Source organism: Phodopus roborovskii, unplaced genomic scaffold (genome assembly GCF_943737965.1).
Source record: "Phodopus roborovskii unplaced genomic scaffold, PHOROB, whole genome shotgun sequence".
Lineage (NCBI taxonomy): Eukaryota > Metazoa > Chordata > Mammalia > Rodentia > Cricetidae > Phodopus > Phodopus roborovskii.
The window spans coordinates 54,807,732-54,828,138 of NW_026126407.1; the positions used below are offsets into that span (position 1 = coordinate 54,807,732).

Below are 20,407 nucleotides of genomic sequence, written 5' to 3' on the forward strand. Positions count from 1 at the left end.
AAGAAATCTCTCCCATGATCACATTAGTGTGCATCTATCCTGGCAGGGGATAAACGTGTCCTCATCTGCATGCATTGCTATGTCTGCCTGACTCTCAACACCCAAGTGTCTTGGTGTGAGGAGGCATCTACTCAAGACTGAATACAGACATCGGGAAAGTAGCAAAAGGTTGCAGTGGCTTCTGCAAGGGTGGCCAAGGTGGTTTAGGATACCCAATAAACCTGCTGTTTTGTTTTACCAGAAAGATGTGGCCATGATGGTCACTTCATTCTGTGCCAACACTGCCTTGCTTATAGAGAATTCACCCGGCCCTGGGGTATCCATGGGCTCCCTCTGCCTATCTGTTTCCATAATTGTCCACATTTCCTCTTTGAGCCCTGGCTTTCAAGAGCCCTGATAATCTAGGGGGGAAATGCAGCAAACAGACTATTGGAGGACAAATGGAGGCTGTGAGATTCACATTTGACTCTACTACAGTTTGATAAGAAGTGTTCCAAGAGTCTAACACACAGGCTCTGGATCCCTTACCCTCTAATTTGAGCACAAACCTCACTACTTAGTAGTTGAGTGACCCTTCCATCCTGCCATCTTTGCAGGAATGAGGATATTCCAAAGCAATGGTTCTCAATCTTCCTAATGCTGTGTCCCATTAATACACTTCCACACGTGTGGTGACTCTCAACCATAAAATTATTCACGTTGCTACTTTGTAACTGTAATTTTATCACTGTTTGAATCATAATGTAATCTGATATGCGAACCCTGTAAAACATTATCTGATATGTTCACCCCCCACCATCCCCGTCCCCGAAGTTGTGACCCACTGGTTAAGAAGCACTGGTCTAAAGAGCTGCCTGTGTTCCTTCCTCCCTTTGGCTCTCAGAAAATTGAAACCTTAGACACCCCCCAAAAAAAATTTGAATTTCCCCAAGAATCTCAGACTAGGAGAAGATAAAGACTAAAGCCAGAGACCAGCCAACCAGAAGGGGAACTTCTGTTCCAGAAAAAGAGTTACGACATTTCAGAACATCTTGCAAGAGAGACTGGAGCCAAAACAATGATGGTGCAATGGTGGGCAGGACCACACCTTGACCAAGACTGCTTAGCTATGCATAACTCTAGCTCTCTTCTTAAAAATAAGTGTCCCATCAGAGCGCCGAAGATATACTTGGTTAGGTCCTTGGATGTCTTTGTCCCTCTTCCTAATGTGGCCATATTGACTAAAGCTCATGTTTCTGCTTTTGACTGTTACTTGTTTCATTGGCATAGTTCGGACCAGTGGCCAAACCTAGTTTACTGGGGCTCTGGCACCTAGCTCTGGCTCTGACCTTAATGACTGTGGTAACACCTGGAGCAAATTAACTTTTTTTTTTTCTTCTGTGCTAGGTTCTCTAAACCGCTGAGATCCTCGGCCCTATTTAAATTCTTTACCGGAGGGATTCTCAATACCCAAGCGCAGATAGATGTTTCTCTTCCATTCCAGCAGGCCATGTGAGCAACCCAACCAACCACCTGGCTACAGCCACAGCGCTGGGCCAGAGCAGCAGGTGTTGGCTGGAAGCTGCCGCATGCGCATGCGCGATCCGAGGGAGCTTCTACCACGCCTGCGCAGACTGTCTGTCATGGCGGCTTCCTGAGTCCTACGGCGAGGGCTTCGCGTGGGGCGCCAGTCCAGGGTCATGGCTGGTAAGCGCTGGGGAAAGGTAATGGGACCCAGGGGACATCTTGGCTTTGAGAGCCAAGCTTCCACGCCCTTGAAGCCTGAAGCCCAGTTCCGCCCTCAGCCTCAGTTTCCCCTTCTCTAAGGGAACTCTCTCGGCTTCCGTACCGAGTGAGGCCGTCCCACTTGGTGTGGGATTCGGAAGCGGAGGCGGGTCAGTGACTGGCTCTTCAGAGCGCAGCGGCTGGCCCACGAGTCAGTGGCCGGCGGGGAAGGGAGGCGGTCCCGGGAGCGCGCCCTGCGCGCGTGGCCAGCCTTTTCTCGCACCCCTGGGCCATGCGCGCTCCAGCTTCCTGGCTTTCCCTTCTCCGGCTCCTAATTCTCGATTTTTGAGTGGGAATGCCTATCACCGGACAGGGAGGAGGGGAGTCCTTTCAACGCCACCATCCCTGCAGACTTGTTTGGGGAACAACACTGACTGCAGGCCCCTAAAGAAAGAATCTGTGGGAATCCTGCTCCACCATCTTCGAGGAAGCTGAAACACCTGCTAGCTCCCCTAAAGGAATGAGTTGGCTGTCTGCAGCCTGGGTCTGCTTTTTCAGCAGTTCCCAGGAGCCCTCCAGCCCTGGCATTCCCTGGTGGAAACTGCATCTGCTATTCCTAAGCAAAGAAACTGGCCCAAGATCTGTCTTTTATCCACCTTTCCAACATTCTCTTCTATAACCATGATACTAGAGTTTACTTCTGAGCCCTGAAAGGGATGCTCATCTCATTTAACCCTCACACAGGCCCCAAAATAGACAGGAGTGCCACTGTATTTCCAAAATGCTGACTCCCAAGAGAGTCGATTAAAGGGGATTCGCCTAACCGGGGGCTTCCATCTCAGGCCACATTTCCTGGGAATCCTACTTAGTTGAGACTTTTAAGTGAAAGAACTTGACTAGGAGTTAGCAATAAATTTCATTTCCATCTCTATGTAAGACAAATTGGTCTTTGTATGCTTCCCATTTTCAGAAAGTGCAATGAGCATCCACTCTCTTAAGGTATAACTTTTCTTATTCCAGCAAATTGCTCCTTCAATTTATGTTCAACGTTGGCAAAGACAGCAGAAAGGATTGTTTTTGCAAAGTAACAAAACAAACAAACAAACCCAAAGCCAAAACACTCTAGACAGGAGACTTGTCTTGCCTCCAGAATTAGAGGAGCCAGTCAGCCTCAAACCAATAAGTGGGTGGGGCTACGCTGTGTTTCCTCTGCCTGAATCTTGTCTGAGTTTGTTGCCAGTGGTTTTGCTGATGGCTGATACACTTGAACTCTGGCATCAGTTTGCCTGATTTCCAGCCCCTATTCACAGCCTGCTTGTTTTGCTGGCTTGTCATGTTGTGAAGGAAAAAGCAAGCTTGGAGAACAACTTTCTGTGTTGGTATCTTCACCATTCCCTGGCAGTCATTTGTATACAGGAGCTCCAACTGTGGGTAGTTAGAGCATGAAGATGTCTAAATTGTGATAGTAAAATTAAAGTTTTTTCTGACTTCCAGTTTGAAAACATGGAAGTCCCAAAAGATTTGATAGCACACAGCTAGTACGACAGCCAGGTAGGAACTGTTCCTGTAGGCAGCAGTTAAGGTCAGGTTAATACCAAGCTCAGAGCAAAGAAGTTGCTGTTTTACACCTGTTGTGGGTGATTGAAGCAGTCTGCTCATCGATTTACCCCAATCTCCCAACCCCCAGCACTCCTGAATGGTGGGATTATGGCAATAGGTCTAGAGAAGTAAAGTGAGTTTTCCCAAAGTCCATATCTGGGAGATGGGGGCCATGGTTTATGCCCAGCTGCCTAGCTTCAAAGCCCATCGAACTGCCTGCCACTGCAGTACTCTGCAGTAAAGCAGAACAGTTGGTTGGAGGAATCCTTCTTGTTTGCAGACATTGTGCCTTGGATATGGCTTTCTAAATTCTAATTGTGGCATATGGTTCTATAGGAAAATGTTTCTCAGAGATAGAGGGGGAAAGAATTCAGTAGTTAAATGTCATGCAGCTCACTCTTAGTTCAAGGTAAGGACACATAGATGATGATGATAGATAGATAGATAGATAGATTGATTGATTGATTGGATCTCTACTAGATAGGCAGATATATATTATTAGATAGATGGTCTCTATTAAATAGAGGATCTGTACTATTAAGTATATAATCTATTATCAGATAGATAGTCTCTGTTGGTAAAAAATGAAATGGTATTAGGTAAATAGTCTCCATTAGCTAGATGAGCATATATTATTAGATGGTCTTTATTATTGGGAAGATGTTCTTTTATTATATATAGGGTCTCTTATCAAATAGAGACCATTATTAAATAGATGGTCTCTAATATTAGATGATATATATTGTTAGATAGGTAGTCTCTACAATTAGATAATTAGATAGATGGTCTCTATTGTTAAGTAGATGGTCTCTATTGTTAGGAAGATAGTCTCTTATTAGATGGATGTTACCTATTATTAGATAGGGTGACTACACATGACAAAGTGCTAGTTTTCCATCAGTCCAGGCGATGGATATGTGATTGGTTTCTATGCTGTTTCTCCAGCTTTCTTTCTTTCTTTTTTTTTTTTTTTTTTTTTTTTTTTTTTTGTGGCTTTTTTTGAAACAGGGTTTCTCAGTATAGCCTTGGCTGTCCTGAACTCACTGTATAGACCATGCTGGCCTTGAACTCAGAGATCCTTCTGCCTCTGCCTCCCAAGTGCTGGGATTAAAGGTATGCACAACCACCACCTGGCTTCCCAGCTTTCTTGACTGAAAAATGTAGTTAGTAAAGACCTGTCATCCTGCTGAGATCATAAATTAAATTCAAGGCTTATCTGGACTACAGAATAAGTCAAGACCCCCTGTCTCAAAATAGAAACAGGGCTGGGGTTATAGTGCAATGATGGAGAGCTTGCCCAACTGGTTCAAGGCCTTGGGCTCAGTCCTCAGCACCACAGGTGAGAGAAGAGTAGAAAAGGAAGTGTAAAGATTCTTGTCCAGGGAAGAGCTTTCCAGGCTTCCATTGGCCACGTGTTTGGAGCCACTATCCTAAGCACTTGCTCTCTTGCTCTCCCTCTCAGGGGCATCCCCGGAATAACATGGGCCAGCCATGGATGAGATCACCTTCAAAAGTGACACTGTGCTATCTGATGTCCACCTGTACACCCCCAACCAGAGACACCTCATGGTACGGCTGAATGGCATGGGGCAGCCAGGTAAGATAGTCCTTGGGTGAAGCCGCCTGGTGCCTGGTGGAGCCCACTTGATCTCTCCCTTCTTCTCATACTTCTTCTGGGGCTAAAACCTGAATTGATTAGCTGTCGTCTTTTTTGTCACCTTTTTTAAATGGCTAACTTTTATACAGTTAGCCATTGTGTATATTTCTATACAGAAATAGCCATTCTGAAGCTGTGGAGTTTTTCATGGGATTTTATCATTTCACTATCAAATGTTTTCCCTTTCCCCCACTTCCACTAAAACAGACAAACAAAAAGCCCCACAAAAATCTATGATGCAGTTTAAACTAGAACAGCAGCAACAAACTTTATTTTCTTTAGTGAATTAAGTTCCTTTACTTACACTCAGCATGTCACTTAAGTGTCCTTCCTTCACTGAACACACACCTGTGCTCCCCTGAATCCCACAGTCCACATAAGGATGATGCCAGTCCAGTGATTTGTGTGCTGCATATGTCTGTAGGCCCCAGTCACCTTCATCCTGTGCCTGGCTGCTCTGTTCCCTTCCTCCTCAGCTTCCCGTCTTTTTCTTCTGCACAGCCTTGCTGGTTCCTCTTCTATAGCCAAGCATAGCTTTTGAAAATGCAAACCCAGCCATAACACTACCCTGACTTGGATTCCCCATGGATCCCCATGGCTCTAAGTAACATGGGGTCTTCTACTGGGCCTGTGAACGTTACCCAGTGTGCCCAACTTAGTCATCCTTCCCTCCTTGATCTCTATAGCCACCTTTACCTCCATCTGTCCCTCATATTTTGTACTGCTTTCCTCCTCTTCAGCTCCCAACGCCTGGCTGACTTTGTAAGCCCTACAGCCACCTTCCCCAGTCAGTTACTCTGCATTCATTCATTCTTTGGTGTGCTCATTAATACTTGTCCCAATTTGGATAACATATTATAGCAGGCATTGGCAAACTATAGCCTGTAGGGCCAGACCTTGCCCTGCTTTGTTTTTATAAGAAATGTTTTGTTGAAATGCCACCAGACCTGCTTTTATGACTACAAATAGTTGGGTAGTTGCAGCAGACATCATATGGCTCAAATAACTTAGGATATTTGTTTCTTGGCCTGCTGAAGAAGGATTTGCTGGCCCCAGCCTTACATAGTTGCCACTGTGTGTCTGTAATTATCTTGTTTACTTTAGTGTTTCAACACCACAACCCCTAAATATAGGCATCCTAAGATGCTACGTTCTACTTTGTATCTCCAGCACCTAAAGTCGTACTCCCTATAGTCAATGCTCAGTACATGTTTGGTGGGTGGGTGGGTGGGTGGATAAATGAATAGATGGATGGGTAAGATGAATGAGCAGATAAATGGGTAGATGAATAGGTGATGGGTGAGTAGATGGATGAATGAATGGACAAATGGGTAAATGAATAGGTGAAATGAATGAACAGACAAGGTGAGTAGATTAATTGATATATGGATGGCTGGCAGGTAAGTAGACGGGTGGACAGTGGTGGATAGGTGAGATGGGTGAATGGATGGGTGGGTAGATGACTAGATGATAGAAGGATATAGGATAAATGGATGGTTGGATGGACAGATGGGTAGATGAATGGGTACATAAGTAAGATGGATGGATGAGTAGATGAATAGATGGGTGGGTGAGTGGATACTTAAAACTTGATGTGGTATGTGGTATACTATAGGAGCCTGAAGGAGGGTCAGCTTACTGAGCACTAAAAGTTAGAATCTGTCTCAAGAGCTAAGGAAGGCATCCCAGGAAGAAGAAACAGTTACACAAAGGCAGCAAGAACTGTCATTAAGTGTTCCCATTTCCCGCTGCTTCTCAATGATGTTCACAGTGCCATTTTCCTGGGAGATGGTGAACAGTGAGCTGTGCCTGATGTAAAGTCAGGTGAGGGAACAGGTAGAAAGGACAGGGGTCTCTGAGGCAGCTTCTGTGCTCACCAAGGCTGGCCTTGGCTGGCTTGCAGAAGATGCCCTTATTCCTGGGATGCAAGCTTGGAAACAGGCTCGGAGCAAACGAGTACTAAACATTCTGAAGTCCCCACTCTTTCTGTCTCTGGCACATGTACCCCCTACTGAAATCTGTCTCGGTGACTTTCTGGCCACCCAGTGGTAAGAGATAGTCCATGTTCTTGTCCTGCCCTCCTTAAGAAGCTGAAGCACCAGGCAGCCTGGGTCTGTATCCTGACTGAGCCACTTTACCAGCTCATTCACCCCCTGAGCCTCAATGTCCAAGTCTTCATGCTGACTCTGCAGTTAGTCACATGACACAGGCCAGGTTCCTGCACAGACACTCACTCAGCAGAAACCACCCCATAAGGGGCTGCTGCTCCTACTCTGGTGGCCACTGCTGAGTCTAGCCAGCCTTTACTCCTGCTTAGTCTGTACACACCATCTGGCCTGTAAAGGTGTCTACAGTTGAGCTGGGCATGTGGCACACTTAGTAAAACACTTGCTTAGCACATGCACAGCCCTGGTTTTGAACCCCAGCACCACGTCAAACTGAACATATGGTGCTTGTGTATGATCCAAACACTGGGCGGTAAAATCAGGAGGATCAGAATTTCAAAGGCAATCCCTACCTGACTATATAATGAGTTTGAGGCTAGCTCGGGCCACAGGGTACCTATATCCAAAGAAAAACTAAAGCATCTCCAGTTAGCAGTCCCACTTCTCAAAGAAGAGGGAACAGAGCCTTGGCATTGCTCATTTTGTTTTTGTCTCACTTACAGTCTTCCTGTCCCAGTTCAAGCTCCTGTGGAATCAGGACTCTTGGACACACTCAGGGGCTGAGGACAGTGGTCCCAGAGATGTCTCCGCACAGGAGACCTCACCTGCTGGGTCAGAAAGTGGCCACAGTCATGAGGATTTGTCCCTCCAGGCTGGGGATGACATCACCATCCAGGAAAGGTTGAATGTTCCCCTGGATGAGGATGGGGACCTAGATGTGGTACGAAGACCACGAGCTGCTTCTGATCCCAACCCAGCAGAGCCTGCAAGAGATAAGGTACATCCCATGATTCTAGCACAGGAAGAAGATGACCTCCTGGGAGATGAAGAGCAAGAGAGCAGCTCCCACAGCATTATCAAAATAGGTAAATAAAGTCTTGTTCTCTGGCCACCAAGGTAGTGTCACAATGGCTGTTGGAGCATGGTAGAGTTTTGGGTATCAGCTCTTAGTTCAGAAGCAATGCTAGTGAGTTGGGATCAGGTAATGCCACAGCTATCAGACTCTGTTCCAAACTTGTAGATCTTCTCTTGCTCAAGACTCTTCAATGGCTCCCCATTGCCCTGGAGATGGAATCCAATTGACTCCACTTAAAAAGTTGAGGTGACATGGTCCCCACCACCTCTCACCACCATTGAACCTTATGACCCCAGACTTTTACATATTCTCTTCCCTTCAGGGTCTCTGCTGGTCTGCACTTTCATCCTTGGCTGCTTGCTACCAACCTCTACTTTCTAGTACCTTCCTAAGTGCCCCAAGTCCCAGCTTAGGTACCACTTCCTCCAGAAGGCTCTACTTCTACCCCCTGCTTCCTTGTTCTCTAACCCAGTGTGCAAGAGTCAGGACAGAGTTTGTGGGCTGCTTGGCTGGGCTCGTTGGAAACAGGAAGCCATAGGAAATGCAGTAGCCAAGTCTGGAATAGAGAGGGGTGTCAGTTCACAGCAATCTGCCCTGGGCCAATTCAAATTGGAAGCTGGCAGTGATGGGCAATGAGAAGGAGAGATGATGAGGCCCAATTAAGGGATTTTGATAGACACTCAGAGACAACACTATGAGTCTTACTGCCTGGGCTAAACAGGCAGAGCAAGGGTCTAAGGACCCCAGGTGTTGTGTGACACTATTTCTGGAAAGACATGAACAAATATCTATTCATCTCAGATAGGGAACCAAAGACAGACCAAAGCAAGGATACCATCGAAGTCTAACTTAGTGAACCAGTGGGTTTTGTTGGGGTTACTTACATGAATGTGGGTGAGGGGTCACTTACAGGAGCAGAAATGACTAGACACAGCTGCATCATCAAAGCTCACCCCACCACACTGCACAGGACAGAATATGTGTTTACTCAAGAGTGACAGCTGCCCACCCCCATCAAACCTAATCCCTTTAACCTTTATTATGTATGTCTACTCTCTAGTGTTTATTGCAGCTGCTATTCTTGAAGGTCACCAGGAATTAAAGCACACCTACTTCCAGCATCCACCAAAACCCAAATATTTTAACACTAATAGAAAGAAGACCAATAAATCTGTACCTTAACATGGGTACTTTCAGTCCACCTGATTCTAGTTTTTCTATTGCTGTAATGAACCCTGTGATCAAAAGTAACTCAGGGAAGAAAGGCTTTACTTGGCTTATGTGTCTGATCACTGCCAATGACTTAGGGAAATCAGGGCAGGAACCATGGAGAACACTGCATAGTGGCTTGCTCTTAGACTTATATTTGGCGGCCTTCCTTGATTGTTTATTGATATAGTAAAGCCCAGCCCCTGTGGACAGCACTACTCATGGGCAAATGGTCATAGACTGCATAACAAAGAGGGAAAAGCCAGGAAGCATCATTCCTCCATAGTCTGCTTCAGGCACTGCCTCTAGGTTCCTGTCCTGTCTTCCCTTCATGGTGGACTGATGTAGAGATATAAACAAAATAAGTTGCTTTTGGTCAGTGTTTTATCACAACCATGGGGGAGTAAACTAGGATGCTTCCCTTCCCCTCCAGGACTAGAGTGTAACAGAGTGTGTCTTCCCACAGTGACCCTAGCCTCCACTGAGCATGTGCTAGGAACACTGTCATATAAACTTGTTGGGAGCCTTTGTCATTTATTGCAGAGCAGCAACTAATATTCTAGATATTATTGCTATGAATCTGTATATAGAATATATACTGGGTGCTTTGTATTCTCAAAAAGGCCCTAGAGAAAGGAATTCCTTCTCACTGAGGCATCAGCAGTAAGAGCTGCAACTTCCGGATCTCACATTACAGAGCCTTAGTTTTCCCTTTGATAGAGCACTGAGAAGCCCCCTTTAATTAGTTATCAGCAAGTATTGCAAGTCACATGTCCCCACCCCCCAACTTGTTTGCTAGTACATTTTCCAAGTCACATCCAGGGGAGAGATGTGAGGCACCTGCTTTTCTCAGGAGCCTACCTGCCTTCCTGGCTCTGAGGGCATGCCCTATTTTCAGAGAGTTGTTAAGTGTGCCTGTGGTTACAAAAACTAGCAGCCTTGTGGGATAGGAGAGACCTCAGGAGAACTTTTAGAAGAAGGAACTTTTGAAGACTTTTTAGAAAGAATTTTAGAGAATTTTTAAGGAGAACTTTAAGAGAGCAAGTTTTTAGAGGAAGAACTTTTGAGGAGGGAACGTTTAGAGAGAAATCTTAGAGATTTTGAGGAAGAACTTTCTAGGAAGAACATTTTCTTGAAGAATAAAGAGCCATGAGAGGATTGTATGTGTGAGCTGGGTTATTTCTCTCTCATCGTCAGACTCCTTTAGAAAAACCCTACCCGCTGCTGTCTAGCCCCTAGCTTGGACCCTGAGGGGGACTCAAATGCTCTTGTTAGAGGCTAAGGACAAATTCCCACAGGAAAGGTGGAAAATGTGGCGGCCTCTCCAAGTACCCCTCCTGCTTTCCTGTGGCCTTGGGTCTCCAGACTTGGAAGTTCTCTCTCAGTCAAGGTTCTCAACTACCCCAGGACAGCATTAAGAATTTTGTTCTGGGGCTGGAGAGATAACTCAGCCGTTAAAGGCTAGGCTAACAACCATAAATATAAGAATTTTGTTCTGAGGTATTTTGGAATTCAGAATATATAACAACCACTCTCCTCATGAACTTTTTTTTTGCGGGGGGGGGGGGGGTTCAACACAGAGTTTCTGTGTAACAGCCCTGATTGTCCTGGAACTTGCTCTGTAGACCAGGCTGGCCTCAAACTCACAGAGATCCTAAGTGCTAGAATTAAAGGCATTTGTCGTCACACCCAGTTTCTCAAAAACTTTATACACACACACACACTGAAACTTACTGTGTTAGCTTCTGGTGCAGTTGTAAGCATAAGAAAATATTTTGGAAGTAGCTGTAGTTATTATTAGCATGTAAATATATTTCAGTTCTAAAATGGCAGTTCACATAGTGTCATACATGTGTGTACTTTAGCTGGGTTTAGACCTGATGTGCCCCAGGATTCCTGGGCCACAGGATTGGACCACATGCCTGGCCTCAGTGATGCTCCCACCTAGCAGCATAGCCCATGCCTCTGCTTCTCTTTTGGTCATTTAACTCTGCCACCCATCCAGTCAGCCTGGCAGACTGCCACATTGCCCCTCCCTCTGTCTTCTGTCTATCTCCATTTCACCATGAATGTTTCTCTCTTGGTTTCTGTCCTGTCCAGAGCATACCATGGCCACGCCCTTGGAGGATGTAGGCAAGCAGGTGGGTAGGCCCTGTCCACTTCCTGTGGCCCCTGAGGGTCTCTTGAGAGCCTCAAGTCATCTGTGGTTCTATGCTCCCCGCCCCTTGCAGGTGTGGCGGGGTGCCCTGTTCCTGGCAGACTATATCCTGTTCCGAAGGGACCTCTTCCAGGGATGCACTGTGCTGGAGCTTGGGGCAGGCACAGGACTTGCCAGCATTGTGGCAGCCACCATGGCGCATACTGTTTATTGTACAGGTAATGACTCTTTGGCCCAGTTGAGGGACTGCTGGGCTCTGATGTATATGTTACATAAAAATGAAGGTCACCAGGAGCTGAACACTGGCAACTCCCAGTTTCCCCAACTTACCCTGGTTCTCTCCACCCTCTATTTTTTTGTTCACATGGCACTCAATACCCAGTCACTACAGTGTCACCCTGTAGCCACAAGACTAATGTGCATGCAGTATCTGGTGTCCTTTCTCTGTTCCCTGACTAGAGAAGAGCAAACATCCCGAGAAACCTCTAAGCTGTGTCTTCAGAGGCATCACACACTGCTTTACCATTTATATCTGATGATGGAAAAAGGGCTTGTTCTTAGGACAAAGTGTAAAATAGAAAGTTAAAGTTACTTATAATATTACAATCCCTAGAGTGACTCAACATTGTGCAATGTATTAGACACTGCTGCAAGCCAAGAACAGTTCCAGAGTATAAGCAAAGCAAGTGCTGGCCCCACGGACTCACAAGAAACTTACTTTTAACCAATCTGTGCACACTTCTGCATGTGTGTTACAGTCTACTATCTTTTTGTAATTTATCTTTTTCTTCTTCTTCTTCTTCTTCTCCTCCTCCTCCTCCTCCTCCTTCTTCTTCTCCTCCTTCTCCTCCTTCTCCTCCTTCTTCTCCTCCTTCTCCTCCTCCTTCTTCTTCTTCTTCGTTTTTGGTCTTTTTTTCAAGACAGGGTTTCCCCGTGTAACCCTAACTGTCCTCGAACTCATTCTGTAGACCAGGCTGACATCAAATTCACAGAGGTCTGCCTGCCTCTGCCTTCCAGTTTCTGAGATTAAAGGAGTGTGTCACCACTGCCTGGCATAATTTATCATCTTTTTAATCTTACATGTTCTCCCTTTTTTTTAAGTTTTGTTTTTTGTTTGTTTGTTTCTTAAATTTTGAGACAGTCTCACTATATTTCCCAGTTGACCTGGAACTCATCTGCCTCTGCCTCCCCAAGTGCTAGGATAAAAGTGTGTTCCACCATGCCCAACTGATTTTTAAGGTAGGTAGGTAGGTAGGTAGATAGATAGATAGATAGATAGATAGATAGATAGATAGATAGAGGGGCTGGAGAGATGGCTCAGCAGTTAAGAGCACTGTCTGCTCTTCCAGAGGACTCAGGTTCAATTTCCAACACTCATTTGGCAGGTCGCAACTACTATAACTCCAAGATCTGACACTCTCACACAGACATACATGCAGGCAAAACACTAATGCACATAAAATAAAAATAAGTAAATTTAAAAAGACAGAACATCCCAGTAGCTCAACCTTGGAGCCATCTTTCCATCACCCTTTATACTCTTAAGGAATAACTGAAATCTCTATAAATAGTTGCTGTATACTATAAGTATGAATATAGTATAAATAGTTACTATGTACTATGTGAGTGCACACCTTATACATACAGAGAGAGAGAAAGAGAGAGAGAACCGCAAATCTTGAAAAGTATTTCTTCAAGAACATGTTCCTGTGTCCTTAAAAGTTATCCTAAGTGTAACTTTTAATAACTAGATCATTTTTATCATTTTGTGTTCCTTGCCAGGCACTCCAGTCATCCTGTGCTTTCTCATAGTTGTTGAACACCTTTGTAATCCTTACAGTGATAGGCTGGGCAAACTGATTACTGTTTTAACATTTAAATTTGAAATTATATCCATTTCACATTAAAGTTTCTAAAATAATCCAGAACATGCCACATAACCTTCAACCAGCTTCTAGAGATGCTAACACTTTAAATGACCATACCCCAGCAGCCCAGCTACTGTTGGTGGCTCTCCATGAAGAACGATGGAGACATGTGTCTTAACCACCCATGTGTCATGGTGCACCCTTCTGTCATTCCAGATGTGGGCACAGACCTCCTGGCCATGTGCCAACGAAACGTTGCCCTCAACAGCCACCTGGCTGCCACTGGAGGTGAGGATCAGTATTGAGGGGGTTGGAAGCATCAAACCACACTGTATACCTGGGCACAGTGTTGGGGGTAGCATCTCTTTGCATCATATGAAGGGAAGATAGATGCTGCTGTGTCCTTGGAGCATAGATGACCTAGCCTTGGGCACAGTGAAGCCCTCCTGACAACCCTGGGCTGACAGACAAGTTTGTCCTTCCTTCATGTGTTTGCTCATTCTGTTAGTATTACCCTAATCACACAGTCTGAAGGGATCTGCTAACCTACCAGCCCTTTGGGTGGCCAGTTTCCAGAGATCATGACCAAGACTGATAGATGCTTACATTCTCTGACCCTGACACTGAACACTGAAAACATGAGGAAAGAGAAGGGGGTATGGGAGAGGGCCAATAGAGGAACTAGTGGAAGGTAACTGCCTGGGTAGATGGTAAGGATGATTGATGGGAGAGTTAGGGTGCTTTCCTCCCACTTGTGTGCAGTTAGGGAGTTCTGTCTGCTTTTTTACAGATGGCGTGATTAAGGTCAAGGAGCTGGACTGGCTGAAAGACGACCTCTGCACAGGTATGTGCCACGTGCAGTGCTGGCTTAAGTTCCTCTGTGCTACCCAGAAGTCTCAGCTCTGTGGCCTAAGTGAACCACAGAATCCTGGTTGCCTCCACAGCCCCGCATCTTGTGGGAGGTTTCCTCCACAGGCTTCTGAGCTCTAGTCAGTCAGTTACTCTTGCCACACATGCTGCTGTTCACACCTCCCAGTGTGTGTGGTGTGGGGGGGACCAGCACTCAGATGCCAGGCTGTGATCCCAGGTCTGTGACTTCAGTCCTAACCGCTTCCCAGGAAGCCCAGTGAGTGGCTGGGAGAGTTTAAATTCTTCTGCAGACATGTCAGACCTAATCTGCTATTTATGCAGCAGCTTCTTTCTTTTTCCCTGTCAATAAGGAAAGTCTTACTATCACCTCCCTAGCACTCTGCTGTGAGCCATTGACCTTGACCAAAGACAGTAGGTCTTTCTGTAAACACAAAAACTGAAACCAGGGTGATGCAACTCATTTCATGGTCTCACACAATGAATAAATTTGTGAGGTGGTAGACAGATAATGTTCCCACAGGGCTCCTGGCCAAGTGGCAAGAATGGATGGAACCCACTTGCCCCTCACTGGTGGGAAGGGTGCCCCTTAATGGTGTGGCTATTCCTAAGGTACAGGGCATCCTATCTCCAGCCTTATCTTTCTCCCTTCCTTCCTTCCTTCCTTCCTTCCTTCCTTCCTTCTTTCCTTTCTTCCTTCTCTTTCTTTCTTTCTTTCTTTCTTTAAAATAAAGCCTCATTTAGGCAGTTATGGTATGGCTGGCCTGGAACTCACTCTGTAGACAAGGTTAGCCTCAAATTCACAAAGATCCACCTGCCTCTGCCTCCTGAATGTTGAGATTACCAGGTATACCACCACACCAGGCTCAGCCTTGTCTCTTGTACTGAAGCTTCCTTTGGTCACTTTATAATAAGAGCTGGTGGCCAGCAAAGGAAGGAATGGCCACTCAGTCTTCTCTTCTTTGGCAGATCCCAAAGTCCCCTTCAGCTGGTCAGAGGAAGATATCAGTGACTTGTATGATCACACCACTGTGGTGTTTGCAGCTGAAGGTGAGTGGTTCTCTGTCATCCTGTATGCTTGTCATTACCTGCGTCATACAGCATCCCCTTGGGCAGAGGGTACAGCTCCTTTTGCTCATCAATAAGCAGTAGGGAAACCAGGAATGTTAACCATGCAGGGTTATCGAAACAGAGGAGCTGTATACCTCTTTTCTGCCCGGAAGCCTGGGAGTGAATGTAAACAGCCTGCTGATCTGTGCTATCTGTAGAGCCAGGCCGCACCAAATCTCCCAGACTGTTATGTTTATCCCTGGATCTTCCTGCTGAGACCTTTATCTTAAGCATCGTTTCTCAGTCAGTAGAACCCACTGTCCCCAGGGGTGATGTCACTAGTCCAGGTCTTCCTCCCAGGCCCTTAAGCTGTAGAGCCCATTCTTAATGGAGGAGTACTTTGTCACATGTACTTAGCAAAAGAGTTTCTATGTGTTCACTCTTTAAGCCTTATTTTGATAATTGTCACCAGGAAATCTTTCTCCAACGTTACACTGGCCTTAAATATGTCCAAAATAAACTGTCTGGGGTCAGACTCCAGCACCAGTTAAGTCCTGTAGAGCCAGATTTCCTTCTTGCCTCACACAGATGTTACTTTGCCAGTCCCGGTGGTGTTCGCAGAGACCTCAAATCCTTGCCTGCTCTGAATGACTTCTCCAGAGAGATGTCAAATTAGCACCTTCCCTGCACTGGGAGGTGCTAGCAGCCCTAAGAATGACTCCCATCTTGATGAGTAAGACAGGATCTGCTTACAGACAGACAGTGGCCAGCCGTGTTTCCCCAGTCACTACCCCACCTTACCAAGCTCCTATTTTGTGTAATTGTCAGTCTACAGAATTGACAAAGACCTGGCTTCAGATCATTGCCCAGTGTCCAAGCAGTGGAGGTGACTGTAGGCTCAGACATGCACGCACACACGCACATACATACATAATACTGAGAAAGTCAAACATTTATGCCTGTTCTGTCCTTATCCTTGTGAAGGTCTCAGTAAACACTGCCCAACCGTGAAGAGGCTGGCTCTGATTCATTGTGGTCTGCTATGTGGATTGGGTAATGGCAGCTTGATATGAGAGACTCTAGTTAGGGCTCAGTATGCTCTGAAAGACATCCTAGCAGCTCCTTTCCAGAACATTCTTCCATAGCTGCTACTGTTTGTGTTGATAGGGATCCACTCCTTGGTGTTTCTGACGGTCCCCCTGAGGACACTTTTTCCCCAGTGTCCTTCTTTCTCCAGTGTTCTACGATGATGACTTAACTGACGCCCTGTTTAACACGCTGTCCCGACTCGTCCACAGACTGAAAAATGCCTGCACTGCTATACTATCAGTAGAAAAAAGGTGAGCTCTGTTGCCCACAGCTGCACCCTTGCTGTGGTGTGTGCACTCAACTGCATCTGTCCTGCACTCAACTGCGTCTGTCGTGCCCCCCCCCCCGCTGTGTGCTGGACTGGGGCTCACCCTCATAACCATCCCTTCATTTAATCTGTGTTACACTCTTATCGGGCACAACCAGCCTGGCCCCATTTTCAAATGGAGCAGACAGGGTTGAGAGACACTAGGGTGCTGGTCCCCAAGCCACAGTGAAGTAGTGCCAGATGAGGACCTGCCTGAGACCAGACCCCTCACCACTAGCCCCACCTCCTGTCATCTTCCACAGACTAGGGCAATCATCATTAAGGCCTGCCATTAGTATCACTTAAACTTTGTTTTTCTATAAAGGAAGCTTTCTGTATTCCTGTGTCTTTGAACTTAAAATGAAATGGTCAGTAAAAATAGGAATGAAGGGGACTCCTCTGTGGAAGCCGCGTATCTCCTCACATTGTCCCTGTGCCCTCTGCTAAGACCCTGCTGCAGAGTATCTTTGCATCAGCATTGCCTCTTCTACGCCATGCATAGTTTATCCCAATAAGTCCAAGTCCCTCCTTCAGACAGTGTCCAGTAGAAGCAAGGGCCTCATTTAGATCCTCACTCCATAGACTATAAACAAGAGACTTAAGGCAGATGGGAAAAGCTGAATTCTGTAAATGACATTTTAAGTTATTGTTTGCCTGGGCAGGAGGATCAGAAGCTTGAGGCCAGACTCAGCTACATAGTGAATTCAGGCCTATCTGGGCTACTGGGAGACCCTGTTTCAAAAAAACAAAAACAACAACCACAATCACAATCATGAACCAAACAAAAGTTGTTAATGTACAGACGTATTTGCTGGTGAAATGCCTGGGTGTCTGGTATTTGCTTGTTGATAAGGGAGGTGTGAGGGACTCTAGAAAGACGGGGACAGGATGGCTGAGAGTCAGTGGTGGCCGAAGCTGGCCAATGGCTTCACTGCAATTTGCTATACAGTCTTGCTTACTTGGATGTTTGAGATTTTTTTTTACAACAAAAGGTTTGAAAACAAAGGGGTCATGAAGATGGTTTAACAGGCAAAGCACTTGCTAGAAAAGATGAGCATCCCCAGCAGGAAAATGCCAAGTACTGGTGGCCTCCAGATCACAAGCCTGGGTTCAAGTGAGAGACTTTGTCTTAACGTAAGGTAGAAGAGTATGTCATCCTCTGGCCTTCACAGTTACACATGCACACACAACACACACAAACATAAAAACACACATGTATGATGTTGCATACACACGTGGAAAAAAAGACAGATGAACACTTTGAATTCAGGGTAAATCATTTTACAGATTCCCTGTTCCACAGCCTCTCGTTCCCCCTTCCCATAGATGGTACCCACAGCACCCAGCCAGCAAATCTGCCCTGGAATCCATTTGCAGCAACTCTTGAGGTAGGCATCCGCCTTTCCTGGGTGTCATCTTGGCTCCCTAAAGCCGCATCTGTGAGTGGTAGCCATGCTTCCCTCTATGCAGGCAGGCTCTGGAAGAAAGCTGCTCAAAGAGTAGAGTAGTCCAGACCCGTTGGCAGGCACTAAGTGGGAAACAAGCTGTGAGGATGCAGCAGAGTGAGCCCTTCCTGGCCATGACAAGGGTGTTGCTCCTGCTCAATTCACAGGTTCAACTTCACACTGAGACACTTGGACGTCACCTGCGAGGCCTACGATCACTTCCGTGCCTCCCTGGACTCACTGGAGAAACTGGCTGATGGCAGGCTGCGCTTCCTGGTGGAACCTGTGGAGGCCTCCTTCCCACAGCTGCTCATCTACGAGCGCATCCGGCAGCTGGTAGATGCAGCCACATGAGGGTGATAGAAACAGCTATGGGCCAGCCTTACCGTCACAAGCCATCCATAGTCTGCCCAGACAAGAATGCAGATTTAACATTGTCTGTGATCCCTGGGGAGTCAACCCATTCTCAATAGTCACCTGACCTGAGCAGCTCTGTGGCTGTCTCATGTTCTTTCTCTATGGGCAATTAAGACTCCAGGGGAAGCTAGAGGGTAGGCATCAGTTCCTTTCCTCCTTGCTGAGACAGGGTATGACCAAAGCTGTCTCAGAGAGAGTGTTCATTCTGGGTCACACTTCATGAGGGTGCAGTCAGGGAAGACTGGGCTACAGGGGCAGGTGGCAGCCAGTCACACAGCACCCACCCATCCTGCACACAGTGACCCACTTCTTTCTCTACCTCCCCAAGGCTTCACCCCTTCCTAAGCAGTGCATGCAAGTGGGGATCAAGTGTAGGAGACATTCCACATTCAAACCCCAGCAGAGCAGAAGGCCATTTATTTGGGGAGCAGTAAGTCAGTGGGAAGGGCCAGGGAGTCCTGCAGATGGTAAGGCAGGTCTGGGTGCTGCCTGATGAAAGCAGCAGCAGAAGGAGGGGATGGGGTTCACTCCCAGTGTAAGGGGGTCGTCCCTCATAATGAAACTGTAGCTTTAGGAGTGTGAGGCAGCTGGTCACAGGCATCCACAGTCAGAAAGCAGAGATGGACACGGTACTCAACTGGCTTCTCCCTTTTAAGTCAAGGGCCACAGCCCTTGGCACAGTGCCACCCACATTTAGAATGGGTTTCACCACCTTAATTAACCCAGTCTAGAACTCCATCATAGACGTACACAGAGGCTTGTCTCCTGGGTGAGCCTAGATCCTGTCAGTGACAGTATTGACCATCATGCAAATGGCTACATCTGCTCTGTAAAGATGCTGCTACTTCTCTAGCCAAGTAGGAAGGCTTGTACCAGGCCTTGGATGATCCTCCTGCAGTTGTAACCACACGTGCTTAGTGTCACACACCTTTTGTCCACTGCCTTAGTTAATGCGCCCATCCAGGCCCTGGCAGATCTGGGACGTCATCTTATAGCCAAGGAACCTGCTATTACAGCTTTTAAACCCATCACTTAGAGTAAATTTGAAAATTCAAAATTACCCTGAAAATTACCAGGAGCTGGATTCACAGAAGTCCCTCTGGCATCTTTTGTTCTCCTAGCTGTTTGGCTGTGGGAATCAGGCCCTGTTCTCAGGAGAGGGAAGGCAGTGACGGAGGGAGGGGCCGGCTTTCTCAGGCTCCCTCCTTCATTTGTCTTCGGAAATAGAGGAGATGCAGACCATAGTGGTTAAGGTCCCCGAAATGGCAAAACTGTGGCCACTGCTGCCATTCCTTCAGTCCCTTGTGACCACGTGACATCCCTATATCCCTTTGGCTACTTCTAGACTTTGGTCTACACAGCCACTGTGCCACCACACAATGGCCAGAGCCTCAAAGACAGGAAGGCCCCCATCCCTGCCCTGGTCATGGCTCAGACCCTGTCATTTCTGTGTGTTGCAGGAGCTCTGGAAGATCAGAGTGGAACCCACAGCATCAGTCACCTCTGACAGAAGTAACCTCTTGACTGTTATTTAATATATTTCAAATAAAAACAAACCCTCTGTGCACTGAGATACTGTCATTTTAAATGACCCTAGCTGGCTTCCTGGATCCATCACCACCTGTAGCAATAGCCCAAAAATGCCATTGCTCAGAGTGTGATGGCTTGACTGTCTCATGCTTGTCACAGAGCTCTTAAGTGCTCCCAAGCTACTTGGTCAAAGTAAACAAATGGTCTGTCTGAATGCACTCTGGTTATGTCTGGTGCACTTTCCTGTGGGAGTGGGACCATGACTATGTCATCACTTTTCATACTTCTCTGCTAGAAGGACTAGGCACTTGCCCAGCATATGTGAAGTCCAGGGTTCTATTGAAAATTATGTAGAGGTGGGCTGAGGTCTAGCTCAGTTGGTGAAATATTTATTTAGCAGATACACAGACCCCTGGAATTCATCCCTAGCACCGTGGGTATGGCAGTACATATCTGTAAAGCCCTTGTTACGAGGTATCCACCAAA

General features: G+C 46.5%; 1 protein-coding gene across 2 annotated transcripts; it reads left to right on the top strand.

Moving 5' to 3' along the window:
* Window positions 1-1,603: 1,603 nt before the first annotated feature.
* Window positions 1,604-19,962, top strand: Mettl22 (methyltransferase 22, Kin17 lysine). Of its 2 annotated transcripts, none has more exons than XM_051181391.1 (11): window positions 1,604-1,686; window positions 4,766-4,900; window positions 7,629-7,991; window positions 11,291-11,331; window positions 11,422-11,566; window positions 13,433-13,504; window positions 14,007-14,060; window positions 15,053-15,133; window positions 16,371-16,473; window positions 18,142-18,310; window positions 19,852-19,962. In XM_051181391.1, exons 2-11 carry the CDS (start codon window positions 4,795-4,797, stop codon window positions 19,924-19,926), a joined length of 1,209 nt encoding a protein of 402 aa, XP_051037348.1. In that variant the 5' UTR covers window positions 1,604-1,686; window positions 4,766-4,794; the 3' UTR covers window positions 19,927-19,962. The 2 variants fall into 2 exon arrangements, with proteins under 2 accessions (XP_051037348.1, XP_051037349.1); XM_051181392.1 differs by having other exon boundaries at window positions 7,778-7,991.
* The last annotated feature ends 445 nt before the right edge of the window (window positions 19,963-20,407 follow it).